Below are 13,584 nucleotides of genomic sequence, written 5' to 3'. Positions count from 1 at the left end.
TGGCACGTTGTCTTTACCATTTCAGTTTGTTGGAATAAAAGTAGTTCACTGTTGGCTCTAATGAAAATAAAGAACTGTACAATATAATTTGCTAATTTGATTTATTTGGTGTAGGGCTGCATTTCCCTGCAATGTTCCAAATGACTGCACGACGGAACTTGATATGAAGAGGTGTAAATATGATGTATTTAAGAAGAATGATCGAGCTGTGCCATGCCCGTACTTTGGTGGCGTGGGGAAATTATTGGTGTTGTCTGTCATTTACTGCCAGTAAAATATCAATAAAAAATATCATTCAGACTATTTTGTTGTGTATGTGTGTGTGTGGTGGTGGCTTCTTCTATCCTTGTGAATTAGGGTAAGGGGTTATTGGTTTAAAAATCATATTTATTGACTGTTTTCACATTTTACAATCATAATAGTTAATATAAATACAAATCAGCTTTCACATCAATACATGGATTCATTATTACATAACATGGTTTACAGTGTATAGTAGCAGTTCCATAAAATGTGTTCTAAACTCACTTTACTACGGAACGCACTGGTAAACGTCGTACGGAAATCCACCATGTAGTTTTTATTTCATTTGCTGACAATTGTGTACTGAGTAGATTTTTAATACATTCTTTACCATCTGGCTTACATAGAGCCACTGCTTTTCAGGGTTCAGAGCAGGGGCTGGCCAAGGCCCCAGTACATGCACCGCCCGTAGGAAATAGCTACCCAGGCGGTGTTTTACATCCGTATACTGACAGTGGCACGCGCCCACTCAAAACAAAAGGAAGTCGGCTATAATCAATGATTTATATAAACCCGAGGCGGAGTAGTCCTTCTTAAATGTGACAATTTACACGGAATTTAGATTTTGACGTTTATATTTTACTGAATTTGGACTTAATTAGATTTCGATTGCAATCACATAATGCTATCAATGGTAGTAGTATGAAAAGGTGAGTAGCCAATACGACTAGCGCGTGCTAGCTTTAATGCTACTATGCACGCCAAGTTAGCTAGCGACCTAGCCACGTTGTAATGCCCGGTATGATTGTTAGTTACCCCTTCTGTAAGCTATGCGCTAACGTTAGTGTAATGCATATTTCGTGTTAGGTAGCTAGTTAGCGTTAGCGCATCTGTCTAGGCATGTAGCTAGCTTACGTTAGCAAGTTAGCAAGCTACATAATAAAGTAATGTCAACAACGCACAGATCGCTCTCCGCCATGCATGAAGCAAACGCATGTTGCTTGCTATCAACATGAGAACATCTCTAAAGAATCTAGCTAGCTAAAATAATGCCGTTAGCCAGCTAGCTAGCGTTACAAAGTTGGTTATTAAGCCAATGCATAAGAAGGGTGCTTGTAACGAACCCGCTGTGGGTTAAAGATGAGTGGTCCAACTCACATGACGTGATGTCCCATTATGTTTAGACGTATATGATATTGATCATGGTTCCTCCCCCTTCAGGCTTGGGTTGAAAGGAACACTCTCTCAGAGCTGTAGAGCCTTGGGGTCTCAGTAGAGGATGTACCGTAGTGGGGACTTCCAGACTTCAGCGCAGAGGATGGGTACATCCTTGCTGTTCCAGTTGTCTGTTCATGAGCGTGAGCAGGACTTGGTGTTATTGGACCACAGCTATGCCAAGCCATGGAATGCCCACCCGGACGCCAGCAGTGCCCGGCCCACGCGCATGCTGTTCGTCACACCACGTCGCCAACCTGATGCCACTCCGTGAGTGTCAACCCTCATAATCCTCACTAATGACTCAATGCCCAAATTATTTTATGCACACATATGACAACACGGAAGACATGTCTATCTTTCTGCCTCAGAACAAATTACATTTTGTAGCTTTATCAAGGGCAATAATTAAGTGACTGCTAAAACTGGATAACATCATTGACTGTAGTATGTTTGTGTCTTTTGCAGGGAGTCAGATCTGTCAATAGATGTGGAATCTGTCACGCCTACACCTATCCGACTCTATGACAACCAGAAAGCACGCAGTGTTATGAAGGAGTGTGAGCGACATGTTTTATTTGCTCGCACAGTTGCCGATGGTCCCCCACCCCCTGATGACTGGGACGAACGCATCAACAAGTGAGTGGCCTCTACCCAACATCCCTTTGAATAACCCTATAGAGTTTTTCAAAATATACATTATTTCGGACTTCTGTGGTGCAGTTACCTTGTTTGCTCAGCTCTTGTATACACTTTTTTCCTAAATTATTAATGTCTCTCAATCTCCATTTCAAATAGTGATCATCTTCAGACTTCAATACTGGTACACACTGCTTGTATTACAGGGCTGGATGGTCGGTCACTCAAAACAAATTATTTAATAAGCTGCTGAAAGCTCTGCAAGCTGAACGACTGGCCCGGCTTGCCAATGAAAATGTGAGTTCATAAACACCAGCTAAATGCTTTTGTATGTGGTGCGTATTTTGTTTCAAATGTGATTCAACACGAAAATATTGCATTGACATGTTTCAGTTTGAATGACTATCAAAGTTCCTGTCCCTGTTGTCTCACCATCTCACCACCCTTCTGACTCGTAGGCCTCCAATGAGCCTGTATTGCGCAGGATTGCTGTGGACAAATGTGCCCGGAAGGTGCGCCATGCACTGGCCAGTGTCAACTGGGACACCAAACTGACCCAGTGGCTACACAGCACCCTGATAGAGTCTCTCAGTCTGGCCATGCTGGCTGCTTACCTGGACGTACTGCAGACACTCAAGAGCAAGGTACTCATTATCTCTCTCTCTCAAAATGTGATTACACTTTGATGTTATGACACATGCATTATTATATAGAGGGATACATTCTATCAGGGTGATTCACCATTCCTCTCTGTCTGTGCAGTTGCCCTTGCTGATTGACAGAATGCTGCTGACGTCGTCAGTAAAGACTGGAGCGGCTGGTGCAGAAGCCCTCTCTCTGCTCCTGAAGAGGCCCTGGGATCCAGCCGTGGGCATTCTGTCTCACAACAAACCGGTAGGTCGCTAATGCTGATATCCCTGTCAGTGGTGCTGGGAGCAATCAGAATTCACTGCAGTCAAAGAATGAATAGGACAATGGAAACAAACACACATTCCAAATTATAATAGGGATGAAAGTGATAGTTGTGGCAGTAAGAGAAAGCTCTTAGTAGTTTCATCTTTATACTGTTTTACACAGCTAACTGTCTTACTTTGACCACTTTTGACTGGCACTACTTTGATTACATTTCCCAAATGATGTGATGATAACCAGATGCCTATCTTTGTGCTTGTTTGTATTGCAGAGCAAGCTTCCTGGCTCCCCGCTCATCTTAATTGTACCATCAGGTCCCACCAATCCTGCTCTTTCTACCCCGCGCCGATTTAGATTTTGGCAGTCACAACTCTCCTGCTTGGGAAAGGTTTGTATATATTCTATTCATACTCAAGTGTGACTGCGTCTCTGTGTTTTATTCACACCCAATAGGCTTTTGGGAAAGTAATTGAATTACTTACTGTATAATGTGTCTATCCCAGGTCATCCCAGTAAGTACCCATGTAAACAGTGGAGCCAATGTGGGTATCGCTCAGTGTCTGGAGCACATGTTGGCCACAGTCAGGGCCAAAGTCATGGAGGTAAGGCTGTTCTATGAATCTGAAGTTGTGTATCCAGATTAATGTTCCTAATGGATTTGACCATTGCTGCTAATTGAGATTGTTGTTTGAATACTATGTACCAGACTGATCTGTCTTCATTTGCTTCTATTCATTTGCTTTTCAATGCATTTATGCACCAGGTCCACAGTCACTTCCCTCACAAACCCATTATCTTGGTTGGCTGGAATGTGGGAGCTCTCATCGCCTGTCACGTAAGGCTGCTTTATGAATGCTGTCTCTGTCTATACTGAACACATATAAACGCAACATGCAACTATTTCAAGGAGTTATAGTTCATATCAGGAAATCAGTCAATAAGAAATGAGACCCTAATCTATGAATTTCAGATGACTGTGCAGGGTCGCAGCCATGGGTGGGCCTGGGAGGGCATAGACATGGGACAAACACTTTACATGTTGAGTTTATATTTTTGTTCAGTATATATGGTGTCCACATTTTCTAAGAGAATTCTCTGTGATGCTCAGAAAGATATACATCTGTTGGTTATTGAAAACCAATCCATGGTTTGACGTGTGTGATGGGTGGATGTGACTTTGGCGCACATATTGACTTGGTTGTCCTCTCCCAGGTCTCCCTCATGGAGTACCTGACCGCTGTGGTGTGTCTTGGCTTTCCTCTGCTAACAATCAATGGGGCAAGAGGGGTAAGGAAATATGATCAAAAGTTTTCTGCCTTGTGGAGACATTAGGATATGATGCTTCTACTTGTCTTACAGTTTCAACATTCTTTCACGGGTCAGGGATGTGAGTCATAGACTTGTATTGACTGTATTTATATTGTTGACTGGCAGGATGTGGACGACCCCTTACTGGACATGAAGACCCCAGTGCTGTTTGTGGTTGGTCAGAACGCTCTGCAGTGTGGCACAGAGGCCATGGAGGAGTTCCGAGAGAAACTTAGAGTCGACAACAGCATGGTGGTGGTGGGGGGAGCTGAAGACAACCTCAGGTGGGTTAAGCCTACCCTGAGTTTACTCTGAGGAGGGTTAGTGGTCTTCACACGCTATTGAAATATATATGAAGATTGGAATTTAAAAAAGCAATTTTAAACTTGTTGATTGCTCGCAGTCATTTTCTGCATGGCTATTCAATTGAAGAAACTGAGGACATTTCAGTTTCAATTTCTCAGTCATGATTAAATGGTGTCTTTCCTCAGAATCAACTCAACAAAGATCAAATCGGAGGGATTGACACAGACCATGGTGGATCGCTGCATTCAGGTTGGTCCATTTTTCTTGTCCTTGTCTTGGAAAGGAACCATGTTTGTTTTATCCAGACAATGGTTGGCTAAGTGCAGGAGTTTCTACGAAAACTCCAAAGAATTTTGAGAATTAAAACCATGGCCATCAAACTCTTCACATATAGTGTCAGTGAAATGCTTTTGATGCAGATATATGCCTGTTGTCTCTCGTGTGTAGGATGAGATAGCAGACTTCCTGTCGGGAGTGCTGGAGCGGGCGGAGAGCCACGGCCACAGCTCCGGAGAGCTGAGGGACCTGGACACAGAGAAGAAGAAGCAGCCCTGGCGGGAGTTACCCTTTGACCTGGAGAGGGCCCGCCCCTCTTCCCCTGCCCTCAGAGTACCTATCTCCCCCTCAGGCTCCGAGGTACATCCTGCATCACTCAGTCACGCTTAGGAAAACTAACAAGGAAATGCTAGGAATTATATACACTGACTGTACAAAACATTAGGAACACCTTTTGCTCTCAGAACAGCCTAAGTCCGCCAGGGCATGGACTCTAGAAGGTGTCAAGCGTTCCACAGGGATGCTAGCCCATCTTGACTCCAAAGCTTCCCACAGCTGTGTTAAGTTAGCTGGATGTCCTTTGGGTGGTGGGCCATTCTTGATACACACGGGAAACTGTTGGGCGTGAAACTCTGCACCATTGCCATTCTTGACACACTCCAACTGGTGTGCCTGGCACCTACTACCATACCCTGTTCAAAGGCACTTAAATATATTGTCTTGCCCATTCATCCTCTGGATGGCACATACAGTGCCTTTCGAAAGTATTCAGACACCATGACTTTTTCCATATTTTGTTATGTTACAGCTTTATTCTAAAATGTATAAAATTAAAATAAAAACTCATAAATCTACACACAATACCCCATAATGACAAAGAAAAAACAGGTTTTACATTTTTTTGCAAATGTATTAAAAAACAACAACAGATACCTTATTTACATTAGTATTCAGACCCTTTACTATGAGACTTGATTGGACGTGATTTGGAAAGGCACACACACACACCTGTGTATATAAGGTCCCACAGTTGACAGTGCATGCCAGAGAAAAACCAAGCCATGAGGTAGAAGGAATTTTCCATAGAGCTCCGAGACAGGATTGTGTCGAGCCACAGATCTGGGGAAGTGTACCAAAAAATGTCTGTAGCATTGAAGGTCTCCAAGAACACAATGGAATAAGTTTGGAACCACAAAGACTCTTCCTAGAGCTGGCCATCTGGCCAAACTGAGCAATCGGGGGAGAAGGGCCTTGGTCAGGGATGGTCACTTTGACAGAGCTCCAGAGTTCCTCTGTGGAGATGGGAGAACGATCCAGAAGTACAACCATCTCTGCAGCACTCCACCAATCAGGCCTTTGTGGTAGAATGGCCAGACAGAAGCCACTCTTCAGTAAAAGACATGACAGCCCGCTTGGAGTTTGCCAAAAGACAGCTAAAGAAGCAGGATTCTCTGGTTTGATGAAAACAAGATTGAACTCTTTGGCCTGAATGCCTCCCCATCCAACCTGATAGAGCTTGAGGATCTGCAGAGAATGGGATAAACTCCCCAAATACAGGTGTGCAAAGATTGTGCTTTAACAAAGTACTGAGTAAAGGGTCTGAATACTTATGTAAATGTGATATTTCTGTTTTATTCTTTATAAATTAGCAAAAATGTCTTAACCTGTTTTTGCTTTGTCATTATGGGGTATTGTGTGTAGATTGAGGGGCGGAAAAACAATGTAATACATTTTAGAACAAAGCTGTAACGAAACAAAATATGAAAAAAGCCAAAGGGTCTGAATACTTACCGAAGGGTCGTTATCACTTAATTGTTTTATTATATAAATAACTGTGGGTCAAAGAAAAGTCAGTGTAGAACATCATTGCCCATCATGCATTGCTCTAACTTTCAAAAGATTTTTCCGAAGTTTGCCCACAAAATTATTTTCCTACGAATGAAGTCGCTAATTTTTGGGGGTCTTTTCACACACAAACGCACAAAATCTGCTGAAATACTTTTTATACATATTTGCATGAATTGAGTGAGATTGTGTTGGATGGCTTGAGACGGCATCCAAATATTATTATGCTAATTAGATTTCCACAGGGTGCAGACATTGACCTGGGGGTTAACAAGTGACATCAAAAATGGATCATATCTTTCATCTGATCAGACTGTCATTGAAAGAGCAGGTGTTCCTAATGTTTTGTACACAGTGTACATTGCTGATCATTTGATTAACCGTGTTTTCTGGTTGTGTCCTCAGGACATGTCCAGTGTTTGCAGCAGTCCCACCTCCAGCCCCAAGCCAAAGACCTCGGGACTGTCCCCGGCACAGAAGTCCAGCCTGATCACCGCCACACAACTCCTCAAGACCCATATGCAGCGGTCTGGGACGGTGCTCACACACAAGCAGGCACAAGGTTTGTGGGCTTACTTGCGTGTATGAACACACACACACACAGCTCTCACATTTGACACATTTGTTTGTGTGCGTTTGTTCTAATGAGTCAGTCCCCTCCATTGCCAACGTGGGCTTTGGAAAATGTGAATGAAATATTGAATGGTGAAAATAGTTTTCTTAGACATGAATCTTGTTAGAGCAGTCACGACAACAGAAGGGCACAATGGAACGTAACTGATATCTTTTCATCCCTTCTTTTTTTTTTCATCCCTTTTAATTCATTCCAGCCCAGTTTGCTGCTTTTATGAAACAAAACATGCTTGTGAGGAAAAATCTGCCCCCTGGCGCTCCCTCCTGTGTCTTTGGTAAGTATCTCCTCTTTTCTCTTCTGTCTGCCATCTCCCTCTTACTGCCAGATCATTAGCTTCTGCCGAGTTCCCAACTACCGGATGTTCCGGGGTTTTTTCCGGCTATGACGCAGCTTCTACTTTTGGACGTTAACAAGGCGACATCTGAACTCCTCCACATTTACTGGACTTGTTGAACAATGCAGAAGAGAACCTTCCATTTTTACTTAGATTTTTTCTCATCAAGATCAGTATGTAGGGGAACTAGTTTTAGATGTTTATTTTACGCCTTCTACGTTAGGTTACCAGATAATTTATGTACATTTTTTACAGGGTCATATAACAATTTTGAGAATTTTTATCAGGGTTGAAGTGGTCTGGTTTGTATATCCCAGTCAGTGATGTCTGTCTGTGTCTCAGTGCCTGTATCCAGTGAGCAGACTGAGAGCCTGGAGAGAGATGAGCTGATGGCCCATCTGAAGAGAAGGCAGACGCCCAGCCCCACTCCCACCAAGGCCTCAAAGAGAGCCAAGATCAAGGTGACCATCCTGCATGGAGAGTCAGCAGGGGGTGCTGTCAGCTCTGCAACACAGGAAGGTAACTGGCTCAGATTTAAATGTGGGCAGTTTTCTGCTCCTCTAAATGAATGATTCAGTAAAGAAAAATTAGAAATAGTTTCCAAGTTAATTTAAATATTTGTAGGGCTTATATGGATCATATTCATTTCCACCAAACTCATTAGAAACCATTGTCAATGTCATATTGTGGCGTTGTCCAATCAGATTTGGGATTTCTCTTCATGGTCTGTTTTCCAATGCAGTGGGACCCTCTGGGAAGCCCCTGAATGTGACTGTGGGACAGACTGTATCTGGAGCCAAGGAAGTCTCCAGACTACTCACAGCCCAGCGGTAGGCCTGACACACCATGATCTCCAACTTTCCAAACTCTATCCCGTTGGGCAGCGGTGTGTGCTGCAAACGGATTGAGTTCTGGACTGGTTGGAAGTTATTGTATAGAAAATAAACTATGGGGAGGGTAGCTATCACAGCAGCTCTGTTTATCAGAGCAACTGTGAGTAGATTGATTGTGTGTGTTAATGCAGGTCTGGTAGTCTGACAGGGGTGTCTAGTTCCCAGAGCTCGGGTTCCAGCTCTTTCCACAATCTGCAGAGTTGCATGGTGTCAGGGTCCTCCTCACAAGTCCAGGCGCAAGCTCCTGCTACTGCCCAAGGTATCTCCTACCTGCCTGCACAACTGTCCTAACTCGGCACTGCAGCAGATCTATCTCACAGAACACTGTGAACTGCAACCAAATATGTTGCACAGTATATTTTCACAGATTTGTTAGTTGCAATGCAGAGGAACAGAGAATCAATGTAAAAAGAATGGGACTAAAGTGGAGTTTTATGTCATGACTTTGAGCACTTCACGAGAACCGATCTGAGCAAACAATGTTATTGATTACTTTTTGCGTTACCCCTGCAATGTCTCTGGTTGTTTTTTCAAGGTCGTTATTTTGAATAGACAAATAGGGGTGGTTCTCAACTGTCGTCACCATTAATTGTGTTGTTGAGCTTCCTGTATTGACTGTGTCTAAATGTGAACTGTGCTGAATCATTCTCGCTGTGTTTGTGTGCAGCACCTTCCGCCAGCAGCCTCCTCCACGGCCTAAGTTTCAGTCTACAGGAGATGGTGACCAAATCCCCTAGCCTGTCCAGCACAACAGCTAGCATGGGCAGCATTCAGGTACACCCAGCCTCAAAAACCTGCTAAAAGTATCCTTGTGTCTGTGTGTGCTGACTCATTGTTACTGACTGGCTCTACCTCTCCTCTCTCCCTAGGCCCTCGGTGGGAAGCCCCAGGGTCAGGTTCTTAACTCCATAGAAACTGGCAGCAGCACTCTGCTCCGGACAGTGCCTGTGGTCTCCACTGGAGGGCTGACCAAGACAACTGCCATCCACCAGCTACTCAACAACGGTGTGCTGGCCAAGCCGGCGAGTGGCCTCCCCGGCCTGCCACACATCTCCACCCAGAGTGCCGGTATGTCTCGAACTGCCAAACCAAGGCGGCCACGCTGAATGCCCAGGGTTAACTCCTTAACCCCTTGTTTCGGGAAAGCTAGAATAGCAGGACGGGCCCTATCGCCAGTTCACTTTGGCCACACTACAGATGGGTGACACAGATAGTGGACAGCATGATCAGTAATGTGTATGCAGATAGTCATCTATGAAGATCCTAGGTGTTGTCAGTATTTGAAAAGCCAGACTTGCAGCCGTGTAACATCGAGTATATAGATTTGTATCGTACGGGATGTGGTTTTGTACTAATTTTCATGTTTGAAAGAGCCATAAGGAAAACATCAATGAGTACCGTGATCTGGGGGGATGTGACATTGGAATTAGAAGTTTGATGAAGTCAAGTTTAATAGTTATTGTTTCTGAATCAATGGAAGTCTGCGGATATGTCAAATGTAAATGTTCAAAATGCTGATGAGAATCCGTCAATGTTGCTTTGAATTACATGGAACTCTTGATACAAAATTGATGTCGCAAGAATTGTGAATCAGGAGGGCCAAAAATGAGTGCATTTTAATATTGACTAAATGTCACATGACTACAGAATATGTCAATGGCCCTGTTCAGAATGAATTTCTTCACCACATGCGTCCACTCGGTAAAGATGGTCTTCATGTTACATTATTAAATCACCTGCAAGCAGCAGCCGTACTTCCAGATGCGCACAAGGACCCACAGACTCACTTTGGAGGGAGTAGAAGAGTTGAAGACAGTAATATTCAGAGTAGAAGAGTTGAAGACAGTAATATTCAGAGTAGAAGAGTTGAAGACAGTAATATTCACATCCGGCATATGTTTCTGTTTCTATCATTGCAATAAAGACTGGAAAAGAACCCATGTTTTCCTATTTTTTGATTGAGAAATGGATGTTGCTGTTAAGATATCCAAGTCTTCCACTCCTTCCCCAGGATTGCTGTTGTCTTTGGAGGCTTATTTTTGTAATTCTGTGTAAAGTTTGAACCTGGATGAATCATTTACGCTAAGACTAAAACAAGTTATTTTTATCCTTACATACTCCAGTAGAAATCCTGTATATACGGGAAGATCTCAATTGCATACACCTCGCGTCCTCTACACAAAACCCATTTGAGGACAGGGACCTCTGGCTTTCTCATCCAATGGGATTTGAGAAGGAGAGAGGATGCGAGGAGTATGCAATTGAGATCTTTCCTCACTGTGTCTCCTGACATGGACTGTTCCCGTCATTGAGAAAAGCAAGCCAGACATGAAAATACAGCCAAACACCAAATACGCCCTTGGGTACTTAGTTTTATTTGAAGAAATATTTGATCTGATTTCAATATTTTTCCCCCATCGGATTAACACTGCTGGATACTCGCTGTTCAGGAATGTCAGTTGGAAAGTTGCCTGCTTTGCTGTGTCTGGGGGAAAATTCTGTCTGAACTAGGCTTGACACCCAGATCAAGTTAAAAGATCAGAGTAGATGTGTAACCCATGCCATCTCTGTGTGTTGGCAGCAGAGCCCCCAAAAATATAATTGTGACACTGCGAGGACAGCCCAGCAGAATGACTGCACTGGGCTAGGCTGTGGGTGGCAAACATCCCGTCACTCCCTGACCTTAGTTATCTTTGTTTTCTTTATTATTTTGGTTAGGTCAGAGGGTGGTATGTGTGTTTTTGTCTTGTCTAGGTTTTTTTGTATATCTATGGGGTTTTGGTATGTAGGTCTATGGTGGCCTGAATTGGTTCCCAATCAGAGACAGCTGTTTATTGTTGTCTCTGATTGGGGATCCTATTTAGGTTGCCATTTTGGTTTTGTGGGTTATTATTCTATGTTTAGTTGCCTGTTCGCACTAGTCATATTGCTTCACGGTTCGTTTTGTTATTTTGTATAGTTTTGTTCAGTGTTGCATTCGTTTAATAAATTAGAATGTACGCCTTTCACACTGCGCCTTGGTCTCCTTATGACTACCGTGACAGAATAACCCTACAAACCAGGACCAAGCAGCGTGAAAAGGAGGAACAGCTCTTAATGGGGAAATGGACCTGGGAGGAGATATTAGATTGAGCAGGACCCTGGACACAGCCGGGGGAGTATCGCCGTCCTAAGGAGGAGTTAGAGGCAGCGAAAGTGGAACGGTGATACTGCGAGGAGAAATACCGGAGAATAAAGGAACGGAGAATAAAGGAACAGAGACGATATGAAGGTACACGGCTAGCACGGAAGCCCGAGAGGCAGCCCCAATACAAACAATTTTGGGGGCACACGAGGAGATTGCATGAGTCAGATCGGAGACCTGAGCATACTGGGCATCAAGCCAGGAAGGAGGGTGCCGGCTCAGCACTCCTGGTCTCCAGTAGACCTCTTTGGACCAGGATATCCTGCGCCGGCTCTGTGTACTGTTTCTCCGGTGAGTCTGCACAGCCCACTGCGTCCTGTGCCAGCGCCCTGCATTTGGGCGACAATAAACATCCAGCCAGGACAGGTTGTCAGCTCTACACTCCAGACCTCCAGCGCGCCTCCATAGTCCAGTACGTCCTGTGCCTGCTCTCCGCACTCGCCCTGAGGTGTGTGTCACCAGCCCAGTACCACCAGTGCCAACACCACGCACCAGGCTTCCAGTGAGCCTCCAGGGTCCAGTACGCCCTGCTCCTCGCACTCGCCCTGAGGTGCGTGTCCCCAGCCCGGTACCACCAGTGCCGGCACCAGGTCTACCGTGCGCCTTGGAAGTCCAGCGCGTCCGGCGACAGTACCCATTCCAGAGCGTCCGGCGACAGTACCCATTCCAGAGCGTCCGGCGACAGTACCCAGTCCAGAGCGTCCGGCGACAGTACCCAGTCCAGAGCGTCCGGCCTCGGAAGTCCAGCGCGTCCGGCGACAGTACCCATTCCAGAGCGTCCGGCGACAGTACCCATTCCAGAGCGTCCGGCGACAGTACCCAGTCCAGAGCGTCCGGCGACAGTACCCAGTCCAGAGCGTCCGGCGACAGTACCCAGTCCAGAGCGTCCGGCGACAGTACCCAGTCCAGAGCGTCCGGCGACAGTACCCAGTCCAGAGCGTCCGGCGACAGTACCCAGTCCAGAGCGTCCGGCGACAGTACCCAGTCCAGAGCGTCCGGCGACAGTACCCAGTCCAGAGCGTCCGGCGGCAGTACCCAGTCCAGAGCGTCCGGCGGCAGTACCCAGTCCAGAGCGTCCGGCGGCAGTACCCAGTCCAGTGCGTCCGGCGGCAGTACCCAGTCCAGAGCGTCCGGCGGCAGTACCCAGTCCAGAGCGTCCGGCGGCAGTACCCAGTCCAGAGCGTCCGGCGGCAGTTCACAGACCAGAACCACCAACGACGGGCCACAGACCGGAACCACCAACGACGGGCCACAGTCCAGAACCTCCAACGACGGGCCACAGTCCGGGGCCTCCAACGACGGGCCACAGTCCGGGGCCTCCAACGACGGGCCACAGTCCGGGGCCTCCGGCGACGGGCCACAGTCCGGGGCCTCCGGCGACGGGCTCCAGTCCGGGGTCTCCGGCGACGGGTCCCAATCCGGGGTCTCCGGCGACGTTCCACGGGTCAGTGCTACAAGAGCGGACTCAGTGTAAAGAAGGGGGGCGGCGTCCAGAACCAGACCCGCCACCGAGGTTAGATGCCCACCCAGACCCTCCCATATAGGTTTAGATTTGCGTCCGGGAGTCCGCACCTTTGGGGGGGTACTGTCATGCCCTGACCTTAGTTATCTTTGTTTTCTTTATTATTTTGGTTAGGTCAGGGTGTGACGAGGGTGGTATGTGTGTTTTTGTCCTGTCTAGGGTTTTTCTGTATGTATATGTAGGTCTATGGTGGCCTGAATTGGTTCCCAATCAGAGACAGCTGTTTATTGTTGTCTCTGATTGGGGATCCATTGAAGAATACACCACATCAGT

At 45.9% G+C, this 13,584-nt stretch overlaps 1 protein-coding gene across 4 annotated transcripts; it reads left to right on the top strand.

The window, feature by feature from the left end:
- The first annotated feature begins 515 nt into the window (after positions 1-515).
- On the top strand, positions 516-10,538 carry LOC110525649 (KAT8 regulatory NSL complex subunit 3). Of its 4 annotated transcripts, XM_021605969.3 has the most exons (20): positions 516-953; positions 1,465-1,728; positions 1,927-2,097; positions 2,304-2,394; positions 2,556-2,741; positions 2,860-2,991; positions 3,281-3,397; positions 3,513-3,611; positions 3,773-3,844; positions 4,222-4,296; positions 4,444-4,601; positions 4,809-4,872; positions 5,071-5,259; positions 7,150-7,306; positions 7,575-7,652; positions 8,055-8,231; positions 8,455-8,542; positions 8,737-8,864; positions 9,273-9,379; positions 9,475-10,538. In XM_021605969.3, exons 2-20 carry the CDS (start codon positions 1,523-1,525, stop codon positions 9,709-9,711), a joined length of 2,532 nt encoding a protein of 843 aa, XP_021461644.3. In that variant the 5' UTR covers positions 516-953; positions 1,465-1,522; the 3' UTR covers positions 9,712-10,538. The 4 variants fall into 4 exon arrangements, 2 of the variants coding, with proteins under 2 accessions (XP_021461644.3, XP_021461645.3); XM_021605970.3 differs by lacking the exon at positions 8,737-8,864 and having other exon boundaries at positions 526-953; XR_016496583.1 differs by lacking the exon at positions 8,737-8,864 and having other exon boundaries at positions 532-953; positions 4,444-4,637.
- The last annotated feature ends 3,046 nt before the right edge of the window (positions 10,539-13,584 follow it).

The sequence above is a fragment of the Oncorhynchus mykiss genome, chromosome 6 (genome assembly GCF_057628025.1).
Source record: "Oncorhynchus mykiss isolate SJ-2025 chromosome 6, ASM5762802v1, whole genome shotgun sequence".
Lineage (NCBI taxonomy): Eukaryota > Metazoa > Chordata > Actinopteri > Salmoniformes > Salmonidae > Oncorhynchus > Oncorhynchus mykiss.
Note: the sequence above shows the minus strand (reverse complement) of the source record. Positions and strands in the feature narration are given on the sequence as shown.